Below are 19,087 nucleotides of genomic sequence, written 5' to 3' on the forward strand. Positions count from 1 at the left end.
TATTATGAAAGCTTTCAAAACATAGTGGCTTGAAATATAAATAGATATGTTCTCCGTTGTACGTTCTCCATTATCGTCACATATATTCGAGATGGATGTCATATTTACCACATTTTCCCAAGATTTGAATGTAGCACAACACATGCCTTGACGTCTACTTCCAAAATTTTCGTCCTGAGTGATCAGAGAGGGTGGATGAGTAATTCATGTAGTGTAGGTACGCCCTGTGCCCAGAAGAGAAAGGTGCATTTTTCAGTCTTAAGGTGAGATACTTAAATTTGTAATCAGTAAAAGGAAAGGATGACACCTCAGGTTTTGCATGCACTGTAAACAGTCCATGTCGGAACCCCATGTAAACATATCTCCACAGTTTTCATTTACAAAAACATTTTGCTAAAATCATGTAACGATGTTACTTAAAAAAAAACGTTAATGGCGGCGTTGTCCTTCCTTTATCACGGGAAATCTTTATCGAGGAAATCTTTATCGACATGTCGGTTGTTTTGGTGCTATGCTAGCATTTACTGGCCAAACCTCATTTAGGAATATCAGTTCAAGTTTAGACTCGATACAGTCAAGATCGCTAACATATATAAATGTAAATCATTGGGTCCCATGGGTCCTCGGGTGTTTCCGTAATATTCGGCATTAAATTGATTCACTGAAAGCATGATATGTTTGCTACGTTTGGGTTTTGCTAACGCGGCCCGTTTACACTCGCTGTACTGGCAGAGGACTAGCCACTCCAGAGAAGTCCTTTATTTAAAAAAAAAAAAAAAGTTTCGCAATGAAGAGTTTATGTTGAGACTTTTAAAACTCGATTTTAAGAATGGACCACTTTTCTTTTACTTAGTGCCGTAAACTGTGCATTACTGTCATCGTATGTTCGACAACATTAGGTGGTACTGTTTGAAGAAGCTCAGTTTGACACTATGTTGGCAGGAGTGTGCTGTGCGTCCTCGGGCTGTCGCAAGCCTAGACATGCCCGATACTGCCTCCAATGAGCCCGGTTCGAAGGTTTCGGATCCACAACATTCCCAGAGACTCCTGAGAGTCCTTCGCACCTTTTGGCAGGAGCAAAGTTTCCACGATGCGCTGCTGGTGGTGGACGGAGAGGAGCTTCCTGTCCAGAAAAATATCCTGGCTGCTGCCAGCCCCTACATCAGGTCAGTCAGTCACAGCACATATCGAACTGTTTGTAAACACCAGCTAGGGACAACAAGGGCGTGTCCAGTTTTATTTAGTGGCAGTGCTATAACTCAGATGATTCTTGCTTTACTTCCTGTTAGGACCAAGCTGAACTACAACCCTCCAAAGGAAGATGGGTCTACTTACAGAATCGAGCTGCAGGGGGTCTCTATGGCCATCATGAAACAAATCCTGGACTATATCTTCAGCGGTGAAGTGAGTGGGGATGCTTTAAAAAGCAGAGTGACCTGCTGATATCCTAATAGCGTGTGGCTTTCATTGACTGTTCATATGTACCTCACACACAGATCACCTTGAGAGAAGAGACCATCCAGGACATGGTGCAGGCATCCGACCTTCTCCTCATGACCGACCTCAAGTCAATGTGCTGCAAGTTCTTGGAGAGCTGCATCACTGCAGAGAACTGCATCGGTATCCGCCTCTTCTCTCTGCACTATTGCCTCTACCACGTGCACTACGTCGCCACAGAGTTCCTGCAAACGCACTTCCGTGACGTGGCGCTGACTGAGGAGTTCAGGGAGCTGCCACCGGACCGGCTCTGCGAGGTGCTGTCCATGGAGAAGCTGAATGTGGGCAACGAGAAGCATGTGCTGGAGGCCGTGGTGCGGTGGTTCGCACACGACCCGGATGATCGCAGGGTGGGTAGCACTGGAAAATGTTCTCTTTTTTTGCAGAGATACCTGCAGCATTCAGAGGCGAGTCTCATTGTCCAGCTTTAGTTTCATATCAACAAAATACTGATGAGTGGTTTTTCTTATTAAATTCTAAACTACCTAACTATAAACACTTTTCTTTTTTATGCATATAAAACTGTGAAGGGCTGGCTCAAACTGAATAAAAAAAAAAACTGTTATCCCATATGAATTTGCAGGTACGCATGAAGGAAGTGATGTCTGCCGTGTGGCTGCAGGGTTTGGATCTCAGCTACCTGAGAGAGCAGGTAAACAGTCTAAATACTTCTTACCAGCTGCTACTGGCAGGCACAGGGAGACCGTGTTTGGATGTGAATGTTACACTGAAAACTGTTGTGTCAATTAGAGCAGGGCGATATGGCCAAAAATATTTATCACGATATATATTTGAAAATTTGCGATAACGATATAACTGACGATATAATTGATGCGAGACAAAATACAACTCCACAACATTACTAGCGCAAAAAGACAACCTTCCATTTATTTTCACTTAAACAAGAAGCTGGTTTTTATGTACATTAAAGCTTTATAAAAATGTAACAGTGCAAATGCAAATTCCTTGCTGAAAGTTTAACCAAAAGGCATTTCCAGTAGAAATGGGCTGACATATCCTGAGCATAACCATGTATAATATCCACTGAAGTTAAAAAGAGGTGCTTTGCAACATTAAACTGCAGTGTGCAGTACGTATTTTTCGCACCATAAGGTGCACGGGATTATAAGGCACATTAAGCGAAACAAAGCAGTCAGATAAATCAAACTTTATTAAACTCATTCTTCTTGCTTCCTCCACTTCTGTACCATTGATTCATTAATGTTGAATTCTCTGGCAGCTGCTCTATTCCCATGTTGTTGCAGTATATTAATGACTAACCTTGTATTGTGGATGGATTATCTCAGTTGTTCTTCTGACTGAAGTTTGGTCCGTTTACAGCATCCTGCCATGCGATTGCATTTGTCTCTAACTATCAGAAACCTTAACGTTAACTTTTTTAAGTGGAAAAGTGTTAGTGTTCGTCCTCCAGCTTCACTATGTTATGCTAACATAGCTGTGTCACTAGCGATCACGTAGCACATCATTATATACCAGCTAGCCCAACTTCAGTAACCCTACAAACGTCACTGCTGTTTAGTTTCCTGTCTTCATTTATGTTGGAAGTGATAGCAGAGCTGTACGTTTGATTTTTTTTCAGAAATCTCTCAGTCAGAACATGCTATATCATGCTTAGGTAACTAGCGAAACTAGCGAGCTAACTTCCGCTAGCTTCCTGCTAACTTCTAACTCCGTTAAATGTAATAACTTTTGTTTTCATGGATGCCTGGAAGTTAAACTTTATAGTTACACCTGGTAAAGCAGCAATGCTGATCGTTTTATTAAAGATGAAAGAATTTAGACAGTTTTTAACTCTCAGTGATGCTGCAGTGTTCGTTTGACCTGAAGGATACGGAGTTTAGGACCCAGATTACTCCCAGATTTAAGAGCATCTTAGTCCGACAATAACGACGGCCGCTTGCATGTTCTGCAAAAAAAGGTGCTTTGTCATGTATCTGACGGACAAACACCAAACCAGTTCCACATCACGGAAGTTGCACCATTTTTACAAACCAATTCTGGTTCATTTGTTTCACTCAACAATCGGCCATGTGCGTATGAAAACAAAGCCACTGCGCATGCGCGTTTTACTCATATTCTATCGCGATATTTCATTTTCCTATCGTTGCCTAACATTATACCGGTATTACCGTGAACTGTATAATATGGCCCAGCCCTAGTGTCAATGTAAATGTATGTCATGAAAACTTTAACAAGAATCAGGAAGTATATTCGATTTTATGAGCTAGGATTCTGATCCCAGCTTATCGTTTGGCTATAATGACAGCGTCACAGCTCAGGTTAAAGGCTGTAACAGCTGAAATGCAGGCTGAGGCTGCCTTTCTTCAACATTTCTCCCCGTGTTAGCAAGGCTAACTGACAAATGAACCATGGTTTTAAATCTGAGAAAACATCAAATGGCAGCAGAGAATTTCAGAAAAAAGTGGCTCCTGTTTTCAACATCTAACAACACTGAGCATTGATAACTGAGTATACTGATGAGTGCTGTGTGTGTAGTGGCTAAAACACACACACTTTGTCTCCTTCAGCCTCACCTGGTACATCTCCTCCACCTGCAGACATGGACAGTTTAGCTGTGTGTGAGCCAGTGATCCTCACACGCAGTCATTCACCATGAAAACTCTCCTGAAAAGCTTTTAGTGACATCCCAGTGCGGGAGGAACTGCTGATTACCACCTTTATGTGGGAAAGCTGTGGCTTACTCAGTCTGCTGTAAACATACAAATGCAATATAAGTTTTGAGCTAACCTCGCTGTGTGCTACCGTTGTATCCCATCAGGCCATGGGGGAGCCTCTGATGAGGGAGGTGATCAGAGAGTATTGTCAGCCGGTGCTGACGCAGGGTCAGCTGCAGGGGGAGGCTATGCTCGCTGCCTTCAAACCCAGAGGGTATTCTGAGTGTATCGTCATCGCTGGAGGTGAGGATCGCAAGTAAGTCGCACTCGCCAACTTTGTTTTGTTCTGTTTGGGCTTCATGCAAAGAAACAGAAGTTTATTTCATACATTTATTTTGGCTGCAAATACATTACCATTTATATGCTTTATTTATTGTACTGTATTCTTCAGTGTCGGCTGATGACGTCAAAACTGAAGTAACCTTAACTAACCGGCCTTAACTCGAGTGTAAATTGTGTAATTTTGTGCCATTCTGGAAGAATGACTCACGTGAAATAACCATGACGGTATTTTTGCCTGTGACTATGAAATGTTGGTTCCATGTGTCACAGTGTTCAACAAAGATAGCCTGGGACAAAATTCCGACACAGTCAGAATGAATGGATGACCATTTCACAGCTACAACCTGCGTCTACTGAGCGAAGAAAGGAAAGGTGGGGGTGGGAGGTATATCAGCACTTGTTGGAAGGAAATAAAAAACAGCTGACGGAGGGAAAAAAAGATTGAAGCAGTAAAACTGAGCTGAGCGCTGCAGCAGAAGCTTGTTTGTGTGCTGTGTCCTTCAGATGCTATCATGACTGACGCAGCATGGAAACAAAGCAGATAGCGTAGACTTTGAGATTCAGTTATCACCTTTGAACTTTGAATGCCTCTGAAATCTCACAGTGTGCTTCACTCTGTCCTGTAACCAAACCATCTCAGCTGAGATTAGTTCAGGTCATGGTGGAGGTGCGGTGGGTTGATGCAGTGTTTTTGTTTAATTACGTAAAAGCTCAGATACTTAAGGAAGCTAATAAATCTGATAAGACAATTTTATTGTGACTTTTTTTCTTTTTTCCTAAAAAACCCTGATCTGTACGACATCAGTGCTACTGCAGTGATTGATATGATGGCTGTATGAGTACAGACTCTGCGTGAGCGTTGATCAGAGTGAATGTGGGAATAAAAACTGTACAGATGTCTGCTTGATTTTGCATGCAGCGCTCTGCAGCGCCTACTAGAGGGAAGGAGTTGGAACAGGTTGTGTCTGGGGTGTGATGAGTGCGATGGCGTTGAAGGTGAAATAAACACTCCAGCTTCAAAAAGACTTTTCTGGCAGTTATTTCATGGTTCAGGCTTTGCAGGGTTAACCCCTCCTTAATATTTTGTGTGTGGCTCTATAGTGTACTGCAGGGGTGCCCAATCCCGGTCCTCGAGAGCTACCGTCCTGCAGCTTTTAGATGCATCTAGGGCTGCTCGATTATGGCAAAAATGATAATCACGATTATTTTCACTGAAATTGAGATCACGATTATTTGACGATATTTATTTCGTCCGCCAGAGCTTATATTATTTTTTTTTACATGCTGTAGTGCCATTTGTGGGAGCATTTCAAGTTGCTATACATCAATACAACTGTTATAGCCCATATTTTAAAAATGTGTATGCATTAAGTCCATAGTAACTACATTAATTGCAAAAAAGTGCAATAAACTACAAAAAAATTGAAAATCGTTTTTGTTTTTACATATATTTCTACTTGGAGAAATTTAAGAGGTTTATCCCTCAAAACTTTAAATACAAAAAAGTTGCAAAAAATAGTTTACAACAACAGGAAATTTATTTTGAGTGTCTTCATAGTTTTATTTTTGGAGATACAGCAATTTTTATATACTGCAGGAAAAACAAAAAAACAATCCTATGATGCAAATTTGCAAAGAATGTGCATGTGCATCAAAATAAACTATTTCCAGCAGTGCAATTCGAGTTCTAAGGCCTACAAGTAAAAAACTACATTTTCCGCAAAAATGACGTCACTTGCGATAGTTCACGTTGACGTCTTTTTCAATGTGGGAAGTGTTAAGAACAGCTGATCGGATCGGCAAAGCGTGTTTCTGGAATATTATGTTTTTGTTCCTGCAAGCTCTTTTTATGCAATTTTTGCAAAGCTATATGTGGAAGGAAACCGTGACCGAGGACAAGCTGATGGCATAAGATGTAAGTACAACTCCTCTGGTTTCATATGGAGAAAAATTTATTGTGCTAGCTTAGCGTTCAGGTTCTACAGGGATTTAAAAATAGTTACACAAAACGAGCATGCTGCTCTGACCGGCTTTAAAGGTTTAACAATAACAATGTATTGAATAATGACTTTAAAAAATAATATAAAATAGTGTGCAAATACTGATAACAGTGCAAATGTTTGCAATATAAGAAATAAATGAAAAATGTGAACTTTGCAGTGTTGCTCTGTGGTGCAGCTACGACACCATAGCAAAGTTTACACACTGTGTCTACTTGATCCACGTCTGACTCCGCGAAGCCATAATGTTTCCACACCACTTAAGTTTTTTTTTTTTTTACCTCTCTTTTCAACCAACGGCAGTCCACTCCTCTCCAAATAACTTCTGCTTAGCTTTCCGAGCTTCCCTCGGGTCCTCTTAATTGTTGTGACGCGTGTTCGAAATGCAGAGCAGTGCGCTTGATTTGCCACATGGAGCAGCGCGAGAGTAAAGCATGAGGGAGGGGCTAATAATCGGCTCAGTCATTTTTAATGATCGTTGAAAGCCCAGATCGTAATCGTGATTAAAATTCGATTAATTGAGCAGCCCTAGATGCATCCCTACTCCAACACAGCTGAATCAAATGGTTTGATCTCTTCAGCATGCCATCATGTTTGGCAAGGGCCTGATAACAAGCCATTCATTTGATTCAGGTGTGTGGGAACAAGGATGCATCTAAAAGCTGCAGGACGGTAGCTCTCGAGGACCAGGATTGGGCACCCCTGGTGTACTGGTTAGCACATTCAAATGGTTGATGGTTCGATTCCATCTGCATCTGACACACGGCCCTTTGGGGTTGTGTCCGGAAGGGGATCTGATGTAAAACCTTCCCAAATCCAGCGTGAGGTTTAGGGAGATTTCTATCTACTTGTATTTATATAAGTAGATATAAATACTTACTTTTTGTCTGGTTTCCTGAAAACTGTCAGAGATTTAATGAAAGTAAATACAGATTACTGTAACTTGTACAGGGAGAAGGAAATGATTTTCAGGCAATTCTTTTTTTCTAGTACTGGAGCTACAATTACTCTGCAACAGATCTTTCTGGCTTCAAACAAGAAGATCTAGTGTGTTCTCGTTAGTTGATTTCTAAAGGCTTTGTCCTAAGCACCCATTTAAAAGCTATATTGTTTTGTAGTTTTCACTTTGTTGGCCTACTTTTAAGATTAGGCTTCAAACTTTCCTTTTTGCTAAAGCATATAGTTAGGGCTGGACCAGGTGACCCTGAATCCTCCCTTAGTTATGCTGCAATAGACGTAGGCTGCCGGGGGATTCCCATGATGCACTGAGTTTTTCCTTTCCAGTCACCTTTCTCACTCACTATGTATTAATAGACCTCTCTGCATTGAATCATATCTGTTACTAATCTCTGTCTCTCTTCCACAGCATGTCTTTATCCTGTCTTCCTTCTCTCACCCCAACCAATCACAGCAGATGGCCCCGCCCCTCCCTGAGCCTGGTTCTGCCGGAGGTTTCTTCCTGTTAAAAGGGAGTTTTTCCTTCCCACTGTCGCCAAAGTGCTTGCTCATAGGGGGTCATATGATTGTTGGGTTTTTCTCTGTATCTATGAAGCGCCTTGAGGCGACTTTTGTTGTGATTTGGCGCTATATAAATAAAATTGAATTGAATTGAACTTATGCAACACAATCAATTGTTTGCAGAGAAATCATACTTTGACTGTAGCTCAGGAGGTAGAGCAGGTCATCTACTGATCGGAAGGTTGGTGGTTCGATCCCTGGCTCCTCCAGTCTGCAAGATACTAAAGTTGCCAAGTTGCTCTCCAATGCATCCATCGGGGTATGAATGTGTGTGAATGTACTTAGAAAGCACTAAGTATAGAGAGAGTGCTTGTGAGAATGGGTGTGATTGGGTGAATGTGGCATGTTGTATAGAGCGCTTTGAGTACTCCAGTAGAGTAGAAAAGCGCTCTACAAGTATCAGTTCATTTACCATTTAAAAATATGCAGTCTGAACAGGTCTGAACAGGCAGCCTGTTCTCGGTCTCCTGTGTGCACTTGGTCTTCAGTAAAAGTACCGGGAAGGCCGACTCACATCCTGTCTGAACAGAGTGAGGGGAAAACCTTTTGTCTGATCTGATGCGTTCACTCTGTGCAGAACCAGGAAGCCGACAGCTGCGTCGCGCTGCATGTGTCCTCTGTATGACGCCAACAGGCAGGCTTGGATAGAGTTGGAGCCAATGAGCGTCGCCCGCCTCGGCCATGGGTTGGTTGCTGCCGGTCAGTGCAGTCCACCGCACCTACATGTCTGTAATAAAACGCTTTGTGTTCAGTAAAAGACATTAGCAGGTGTGTCATTAGCAAGGCTGTCTCTGTTGGTCAGGGGGGTTTCTGTTCGTGGTGGGTGGAACAGATGAACACAACGCAGTCCTGGCCAGTGGAGAGAAATATGACCCCGACTCCAACACCTGGAGCCCGATTCCCCCAATGCTACAGGTAGGATCACGTTTCTGAAACAGTTACTCATGGAAACCCATAAACAGATAAACGGCAGAAGTAAACTCCTGTGTGAGTGTGCAGAAAAAGTGCAAAATAGGGATGCTGTATTAAAAACAGCAGAATGCAGTGTTTTGCAAATGTCATATGATACACTCTCTCCTTCTGCTCAGTGCAGATAGACACTAAACAGGTATGAAAACCATCATTCGTGCTGCTTGGCTACATAAATATTCAGTATATACCAGACGTAGAGCAGATATGTTGCTGCCATATTGTTTTATATTTGACTTCATGGCCATCAGGTGTCAGCAGTGCTGCAAAAATTCCCTGACAGCTGAAGGGTTAAAGGCAGATGATACACAAAGCGCACGATCGTTCTCCAGAAAAGTGATGTCATTCACTAATAAAAGTTTGCTGTCATTAGTAAGTTCCTGATATGAAGTAGCTGGCGGAAACATGCTGGAAGGTGAAGTTAGGGGAAGGGCCCCGACAGCTCCACCAGCAGATCATCAGCTTATTAAAGCTGCTGCACCGAGATGAATTTGGCACAGGAGCACTGCACACAGTCTGAAAACAATATAATAAATAATACACTTCAAGCCAGTCATGGGGTCTGATCCCACTGCTGCGTTTGTGTTGACACAGACAAACAGCTGTGTGAAAAACTGACGTCACCAGCGGTACTCTTCGTGGCTTTGGTATGCTCTAATAGCGTATCTGATTTAAGCTCAAGTCCCCCTTTGCAAACAAACCGGGCCACAGATCGCCCAGCTGTGCCCAGTTGTGCTTTGCACTTATGAAACATCTGAACTTGGAACTCAGACGTGGGAACACCCAGAGACCCCAGGAGGGTGTTTGTTTGTGGCTGAGCGCACAGCTGAGCTTGGGGGATGTTGTTGGCGGTGGTGGTTGATTATATTAACATCCGCTGACGTTCTCAGGCTCGTCAGAACTTCGGTGTGGTGGAGCTGGATGGTCTGATCTATGTTCTTGGTGGAGAGAGTGAAGAGCTGGGGCTGATCACCGTCGAGGTGTTCGACCCCTACTTCAATACCTGGAAAATGCAGACCAGTATGACCATGATCCGCAAGGTAACCCCCTCACCTATGCGCGCGCACACACACACACACACACACACACACACACACACCTCTACCTCGGGTATTCATATCATCTAATTGACATAATGCTTTCCCTAGCCCCTTACCCTAACCATATAAAACAAATGCCTAAACCTAACCACAACCTAACTATAACCCTGAAAAATGCCTTTAGATATATAAAATATCTAAATGGTATCAAATAAAATAAAAACAGACATTAAAATAAATAAATGTTGACGTAAGTGTTGAACAATTAATTAAACATAAAATTAACATGACAGAAATGCCCAAAAAGAAAATGTTAAAAGTGCAGAAATTGCATAAATAGAAGCAGGACAAATACTAAATGTTGTGCAAGCAAAGGAATAAAGTAAATACAGAAACAAATAAGGGTCTAAGGTGCTGCCCATGTAACTGCCAGGCTCAGGTTCTACTGTGGATTTTTGCTGCGTGTCATCCCGCCATTAAAACGATCAAAATAACACCATGAAATAATTGTAGACCACTTGTCTAAATGTGGGTTTGCTGAAGTGGTGCGACAGATCGAATCGATGCTTTTAGTGAGTTGGGTGTGGGTCTGGGTTATCAGTAGTTAGTTTTTTAGCATTTCTACAGCTTTTCCGTCTGAGCTCATCTGTTCTGCAGAACCGGAAGCTAACTGGCTGCTGAGTGTTAATGATGGGTGACAACGTCAGCAATTTGTCATCTTACACGAGAGTCTGAAACCACCAATCAGAGAGCTGCATGAGGTCAGCTTCTTGTTAAATTTGAAGGAAGGACCAGAAAAAGAGAACAGATGATGACAGTCTCACATTTAGCTTGGATGGGTTGTGAATGTTTCCAGTAACGTCAGCACTAGAATTCCCAGTACAATGCCCCTATCTATGTGTATTGGACTCGGTGTTTAGCTATTTTTGGAATAGGCTGGAATTTGACCCGTATTCCAGTTGGGAATGCTGTACCACCCGGAGCGCTTGGAACTACGGTTGTCGTCACTTGTGTACGCCAACGATTTATTGCTCAAGCTGGAATTCAACTCAAACTGATGGATGTCACTTTGATGACTGAATGTAAAACTCTGAGTAACAGGATTTGTCTATAAACTGTATATAAAAGATGACCTGCAGTTATGTCACGCAGCGATTCTGGACAAATTTATTTATATTTTTAAAGTGTGTGTTTGGGATTTGGTTTGGCAGCTGTATCCATACATGGGTTCAACACAAAGATCTCCTTCGATTCTCCTTAGATTAATGACTGGATGTTGGTGGTCTGTTATGACCCCGTCTTCAGCAGTAACTTCAGCAGAACAGCTCTCATTGTTCTGAAATGTTAAAAACAACAACAACATAAAATCAGTGACAGAAATATTTGGTTAGCTCGACGGCTGGACGACGCTTTGACCTCGTCTGATTTGTACGATCGTCTCCGTCTTCTCCTTCAGGTCGGCTGCTACGCCTCCATGAATAAGAAGGTCTACGCCATCGGTGGGGGCTCCTACGGGAAGCTGTTTGACTCTGTTGAATGCTTTGACCCCAAAACCCAGCAGTGGACGGGGCTGTGTCCTCTGAAAGAGAGAAGGTAAGCACAGCCTCTGCTGTCTGTGATCTTAAAACGTTAAAGTCGGTGTTTTCTCACAGTCCTGACGTTTTTGTTTTCTTTGCAGTCAGCTTGTTTTTTGGGGGGGGTTCTCTCACTGCATGCACACTTGCTGTGCAACACTTAACATTTAACTTCAGTGTTGTTGCTTTAATTTGGACTAGTTTATGTTGCACAACAGGAAATGAAACATAGCTCTATAAGTCACTGTCATTCTTCCCAATCTGGAAGTTTTATTTTCAGTTTGACTAACTTTATCTAACATCACAGCTTCACTGACTTGCTCAGCAAGTGTAGCTGTTGAGTCAGAACATTCAACACTGTGGTTTTTATTGTGCGTTAGTTGTGTCACACCTTCTCTTTCGTATTGCTGAATCCACACCAAGCATGCTAGACCCGTCTGTGCTACTCATGTGGATTTCATCCATCCACAGGTTTTGGTTTCATTATGCGCTGTTATGAGGGGTTTTTTTCTTCTCTGTGGGCGTCTGCAGAATTTCCTTATTGGTTTTTCTGTACTTTTTAAGCACCGCTGCTGCAACTGCGCTTTTGCCCACAGTATGTTCAGAATCTGCTGAGGATCCAACCCTCTCACAGCCGTGGCATTGTACTGAAATTCAACTAAAAAATGCTAAAAGGCAAAGCAATAAATTAAATAAATATATTTCAAGAGCTGGACCAGGCCTCTGCAATGTGACCCATGAGTTTACGGATTTTGGATCCTCAAACTTTTACCTGCCACCCTTTGGTTCCAGAAATGATTCTATGTAAGACAAAATGACATAAATATTTATTCATCCCAAAGTTGAGTGAGGGTCGAGTAATAAGCTGTCACTTAATGATAGCAAGCTGCTCGAGGCAAGCCAGGTTATTTGTCTCATTAAAAATGCTCCAAAAGGCAGCGATGGCACGAACCCAGTGTCACTGCGCTGAAACCACATTGGTCTCCCACCTTCCTCAGAACGTCAGTAAAGTTAACCACTGAATAAGTTCTGTAGTTAAAAACAGACGACCATAAATCCTCGAGTTGTGGAGAGAAGCAGTGTTTCTGTATTCTTGAACAGAGGTCCTCGAGGCTTCACGGGGTGTACGTGGTCACATGCATCCTTTTTTATAGCGTTAATTATTCAATTCAGATCAATTCAGTTTTATTTATATAGTGAAATATCAGCGCTTTACGTTTGTAAAGTAAAGACCAGCAATAAGATGACGCTCTGAGCCGGCACTTGGCGAGAGTGGGAAGGAAAAACTCCCATTTAAGGGAAGAGATCTCTCCCGTATGACCCTAATTTACTCGTTACTTATTATCTTTAAATGAATTGTTAAACTCATTGCATAGCGAGGAGCCCGCTTTACTGTCAACCCTCAAAATGTCTGTGCTGCTCAGGTTTGGCTCGGTGGCGTGCGGCATCGGTCAGGAGCTTTACGTGTTCGGTGGAGTCAGAAGCCAAGAGAACGACAACCCCGAGCAAAGACAAATGACGACCTGCAAGTCTGAGTTCTACCATGACGAGATGAGGAGGTGAGTCGTTAAACGTTAAAACCACAGACGCAGCCACAGTGACGTAAACTGTGCTGGCGCAATAAAGTGCTGTCATATTTCAGCGCTTTCCCAAGTGCTGTTAAACAGGGCAAGGAATTGTTAACAGTTTTATTTTGAATGCTTCCATTATTTAATTTGCACACAGAACTGAAAAGATTTCACAGAATTCTGGTTCATGGTTTCATTCAACGATCCGCTTTCGCCCTTCTCATTCTCCGCCATGTGCGTATGAAAACAAAGGCACTTGCGCGTTTCACCCATATTCTGTCGCCATATTTCATTTTCTAATCGTTGCCCAACATTATAGCGGTGTTACCGTGAACGGTATGATATGGCCCAGCCCTAGTTCTGTTGACCCCACAGATTTCTGATCGGGTCTTTGTGTGAGTCAATAACGTTCCCTTGTTGAGTCAGAATGACCCAGACCCAGTTTTCTTTCAAAATCTTCACGTCTTCCACCTTGATGAAATCCCCACTTCCACTGAAGCATCCCCACAGCATAATACTCCCATGACTACTACCGTGTTTCACTATGGGGACAGTGTTCTTTTTTTTCTTTGGCCTCTCCCTTTGGCTCTAGGTTCATCTCATAATCGTGCTTAATCGTTCTCCAGGTTGTCTTCAGCGCACTTCGTTCTGGTTTGAAGGCGTCTCTTCTGTTTTTCTTGCAGTCTATTCCTGTCCAGGAAACGCTGTGATAACTTTATATATCCATTTCCTGCTTTGTGAGCATCAACAATTATTTTCCTCAAGTCTAAATTGATTTCTTTTATTTTTGGCATCATGCTTTCTCCAGTGACAGCTGAAAGTCTTGTTGAAGCTTTTATTTTGTGTGTATTTGGACGATAGCGCTCCATTTGAACCTCACTTTTTAAACTTGCAGCACATCGTTGCACAGATGAGCAGAGCTGACCTTACAGTTTGCACGTGTGGCTAATCTTACGATTGCATTATTAAAAGAAAAGAAACATGTTCTGCTGCAGGTGGATGTTCCTGGATGACCAGAACCTGTGCATCCAGACCAGCTCCTCCTTCGTCTACGGCGCCGTGCCCATTGGAGCCAGTATCTACGTGGTGGGGGACCTGGACACAGGTCGGTGAAAACATTAAATACAGCTCTGCTGGGCTTTCAGGATGTTCAGTGTTTGATCCTGTTACCCTCTCGCTTCCTTTGGTTGCAGGCACAAACTTTGACTACATCCGGGAGTTCCGGCGCACCACCGGGACGTGGCATCGCACCAAGCAGATGTTACCCAGCGACCTTTCCAAAACGGCCTGTGCCAACTTGCGCATCGCCAATTGTCGACTGTTCCGCCTTCAGCTGAGTCAGGGCATGTTCCGGATCAGAATCTGAGCCGAGACGGCAGCCGGCAGCTCTGTCCCGGCTCCATGTGTCTCCACTTTTGCACACTGGTACGCTCTATCTGCTGTAGGTCTGAGTTTATATACAAACACTAAAGCGCTGTAGTCGCTACGCTTTGAAGATCTCGACTCCAGTCATTGGTTTATACTCACGACCCTTTTGATGTATATTTATTGTTGACCAAATGGGATGGACTTTAATCTGAACACATTTTTAGCTTTATGGGTTTTATGACATTTTTCTTATCTAAATCTATTTTCTTTGAAGTGTGGGATCCTTTTTTTACAACTTTCTTTTAAAGGACATTGCTCATTTTGAATGCTTTCTGGTTCTCGGTTACTTGGCGAGGGATTCATTATACACCAGTCACTACCCCTTTATTACACTAGAAATCACGCGGCACAGTTTTTGCAGAGGCAGCGAGGCCCGCTGTGGTGCCGCTTTATTAAAGGATCACTCTAGATCATTTCAAGGCTGCAAATATCCCATTATTATCACCGTTATGACGTTCCAGTTCATGATAACTTTGCACACGTCACCTTGTGGTAGAGATACGAGGGAAGGATGAGTCACACATGAAAGCAAAGTGAAAAGTTGCAGCAGGAATCAGCTGCCTTTTTGGTAAACGCATTAGACACTTGCCAGCTGACTCAGTCACATGCATATTAAGCCTCACACGCTGGTTTGTTTTACGTGTGTGTGGATGGATAATGTTCTGATTGGCATGTGCTGGTCACAGCAAAAACTGTGACCAGCACAGTTTGACAGTTTAGAAGAAGGAAGTAAAATGATTTTGTACAGGAAGCTGTAGGAGCACAGTTCTGAATCCACAACCAAAGATTTCACAAATGTCTCTTAAACTCCAGGAAACTGTCGACGTTACTGGAGGCCCTCGCAGTGCAGTTGTGTCCTTTAAAAACTATGGCGTGCAGCTCAGACGGTGTAGAAAAGCCACGTGGAATTCTCCAAACTATGCACGAACACGGGTGACTTGCTTTTGGCGACGGCACCTGATTTCCGTATATTCACAGAAACGTTCCCACGTGCTGATTTCAGCGTTTGCCTCTTGGAGCACAAACTCTTTAATGGATTATCACTTTTTATCTGAGCTGGTCCGGGCCGGTCCATTCTAAAACAGAGCACGTTACACTGGTGATTTACTGGATGTGCTGCAGCTTTGCTGACCTCTGACCTGGCTTTACAGTCAGGACAGTTTTGGCATCTCTTGACCCCGTTTGTTCTGTGCGAGTTACAGCTGCTGGTGTCTGTCCTGCACTCAGCGGCTGCGCTTACAAAATGCCCCGTTCATGCAGCGCAGTGTGCGTTAGGGCCGATCGCCCCGGGCCAAAACAACTCTTTCAATTTGAAGCGACGCGAGAATGTCAGGTTTTAAAGACTTGTGCAAAAACTTGCATTAGACTGCAGTTGGAATCACGTCTGTTTTATTTTGTAAGCTTATTATTTATCATAACATAAATATTTAATACTTCAACACCATAAATATAGCAACAGCATCAGTTCAAGCGGTAATTTGGTATAAACTGATATGTTGCAGCTGGTCGCCTTTATTTGCTGCACTGTTACTGGTTGGTTTGCTACACAAGCATTTGTAGCTCACCTAACAAAAACACTCCTGTTTTTTTTATTGTTATTTATTCCAAAATATATGCAAAATGTCATCTCATTTTTATTTTTGTTTGTTTTTTTGCTCTCTATTATTACCAAGCAGCAACCTCCAGGGCTGGAAAATGAAGCCAGTCCATCAGTATTACGAGCTGTGGTCTGAGGAGCTTGGAAGACTGAAGAAGCTTCTTGGAGGTGAAACATCTTCAGGAAACTTAAAGAAGTCCAAGCTCCTCAGACTACCGTGACCTGGATGACTGAGAACCTACACAGACATTAAGATCTGTGGTTCCTCGGATCAGTTCCTGTCAGTATCCAGACTCGCAGGTTAAACTGTCCCCATGCACAGCAGAAATAAATACGTTTACAGCCTCCTACACAAAGACAGTGTCTGTTTTCTATACAGGCGCGACTTCTCTGGCCCCCACACAGACCGACCTACCTGCTAGCTGTCTGCAAGGCTCCCCTCACCTGGAGCGGTCATGTTCCATGAATTGAAGCCGGACCTCTCGATGGAGGTTGCGGTGTCCATATCTAGACGTTCAGTTACCATTTATTTGCTCTCCATGTTACAAAAGTCTTCAGAGTCTGGGGGGAACGCTCTAGTCGCCTTCGTTAACACCTCTACACGTTTTTCTAATAATAAATTGTCAAACACAAGAGTTGATTGTTTCAATATGACAGTGATTCCAAGGGCCTAAATATTACATTTCGATAATGATCAACTATATGTAACAGTTGGCTAAAAATAGTTATTGGCTCAACAATAACGGATTAAATATCGAAATAATTTGCTACAAAATAATAAATAATGCACCTTCTGTCAATTCAAAGGGTTTACGTGTGAGGACGTCATAAAAATCACATTAAAAGGATTTAAACAGCCACAGATGAACAACCACACAGGGCACATTACATCGTGACATTATTTAACTAAATCTAAGCCAAAAAGCAGAAGCAGTGTGTGAAATCCTAAAGACGCCGTGATTCAGCAGCTTCTAGAACCACCTTTATGTCCCACCGCAACACCTCCGTCCGGTTGAGGTCTGGACTTTGATTGAATCTGCTTTCTGTGGCTGTAAAACAAGACCAAATCTTTATATGTAGAATTTTTGGACTTCAAATTGTGAAAAGTGAGAATGAAAATTTCCAAGAGAGACCTGCACAAAGGTTACAACAACTACGACACATAAGAAGTAAAAAACAAATACAATATTCCACACAGACAAGTGAGCAACAGCAGATCATTAAGAGCTACATTTCTGACAATGTCAGCTCTTTCTGTAGATTATTCCAGATTAAACGGGAATAATGCCTTTTTTCTCCGCTCTGTCCTGATTCTCAGGACGATCCTTTGTATGACGCTGTGAGAGCGAACGCTCTATTGGTTGTGGCTTTTGCACATATAAACACACAAATAAGAGGAAACCAGCACAGGCAGAGTCTGACCTCACAACCCAGGTCACTGCTGATGTCTTTCCTCCTTGGTATTGCGTTAACAGACCAGCAAACTGCCAAAGTTTGCACACTTGCAGATGATCAGTTAATCGAGTGCATCTGACTCTCAGTACCAGGCTGCTCAACCGCTTATTTCCCATGGAAGCAGTGAGGGTGCATCTAGTGTTTCACACGCTGCTTCTGCCTCAGGGTTTATTTTCGGTGAAAGAAACAACGACTCATTGTCACAACGTCGTGTATTGTAGTTTATCAGAGTTGGATTCATCAAATTTTAGGACCCGATAAGGAGCAAATGACTTTTATCTCCTGATATTTAAAACTTAAGAAGTGATAGAGGGTGTGCTTTCTCGTTACCATGACTAATTGCAAAATCGCTAAAAGAAATGGCAGGAAATGTGCAAACCTAAACACAGCTGGTGCAACAGGCTGTGAGGCACACAGACGAATATGAAGCAACAACTACAATGAAACGGTTTGTGTTTTGTGCTGTAAACGGATTGTTGACATCAGTGGTGTTAAAGAAAGAACGCGGGTTTATTTCGACCCGGACGTAAATGGGTCTGTTGTGGCCGCGTTTCTGCCTGTATAGACGTGAGGAAAGACGGAGCTGACAGAGGTTTTTAAACAGTCTGATTTTCATCATCTGACACATTTGTTTTGTTTTTTCACACTATCTGAAATTCATAAAAAGGCCATAATTGGACAGAAAGCTCTGATATGACAGCCCAGCTGTAACATTCCAGGGTGTCTTAACATTTAAAGTAAGTTATATGGTTTCCAAGCTGCTCCGTGTACGAAACAGCACTTGCTCTCGTGTGTTCGCACCTCATGACTGTCTTTGTTGTGATGTGCTGGAAAACATAAGGGAAAATAATGGCCGTCTAACCTGAAAATAACCAAAGCTGTGTTGTGAAAGAAAGAGGGAGTCTTGTTTCACTTTGTACTTTTGTAACTGGTGCATGAGGAAGTTTTGTAAGATGTTTCCCATGAGTGTCGTTCATTTACGTCAGAGGAATTAAAACTGTTGGTGGTCAAGCTGTATGTTTTTGTCTCATTTGCTTCTCTATTTCATTTCAGCCTCCAGAGAGAGCGACATGCTTAGTCACTTTCCTGCTGCTCATTTTGTATCGTGCAAAGAGATGCTGAAAGCTCCTTAATAACACCTTTTATTGCTTAGGTTGACTGCATTGCTCAATAGCACATTCGGAGTATTTGCATTGGTATTATAAGGCTGGTGTTTTTTCCTGTTCTGCATCCGATCTGTGCCTGACCAAGTTTTCTTACTCGAGATGTACGCGATGCACTAAAGTTCATTTCTAAAACACAGACGTGTGCGACGTGCTCAAATTTCAAAGTTGTCCGCATTCTGTTCGTGAGAGTTCTCAGTACAAACAAGCACCAAGGAGGACGGGAGGGTGAATCATGCCTGTAAATGTGCTGATTCAGCTGAGAAATGCTGGGAAATATTATTTGAAAGCAGCACAGAG

The 19,087-nt window shown here is 42.7% G+C and overlaps 1 protein-coding gene across 1 annotated transcript; it reads left to right on the plus strand.

Moving 5' to 3' along the window:
- Positions 1-155: 155 nt before the first annotated feature.
- Positions 156-16,834, plus strand: gan (gigaxonin). Its single transcript, XM_085358802.1, has 13 exons — positions 156-263; positions 943-1,166; positions 1,290-1,404; positions 1,497-1,847; positions 2,081-2,149; positions 4,298-4,449; positions 8,571-8,692; positions 8,796-8,908; positions 9,853-10,002; positions 11,459-11,595; positions 13,001-13,135; positions 14,140-14,249; positions 14,338-16,834. Exons 2-13 carry the CDS (start codon positions 982-984, stop codon positions 14,508-14,510), a joined length of 1,812 nt encoding a protein of 603 aa, XP_085214928.1. The 5' UTR covers positions 156-263; positions 943-981; the 3' UTR covers positions 14,511-16,834.
- The last annotated feature ends 2,253 nt before the right edge of the window (positions 16,835-19,087 follow it).

The sequence above is a fragment of the Diplotaxodon limnothrissa genome, linkage group LG7, assembly GCF_057381915.1.
Source record: "Diplotaxodon limnothrissa isolate DT_005_m linkage group LG7, D_limnothrissa_male_GT1.1, whole genome shotgun sequence".
Lineage (NCBI taxonomy): Eukaryota > Metazoa > Chordata > Actinopteri > Cichliformes > Cichlidae > Diplotaxodon > Diplotaxodon limnothrissa.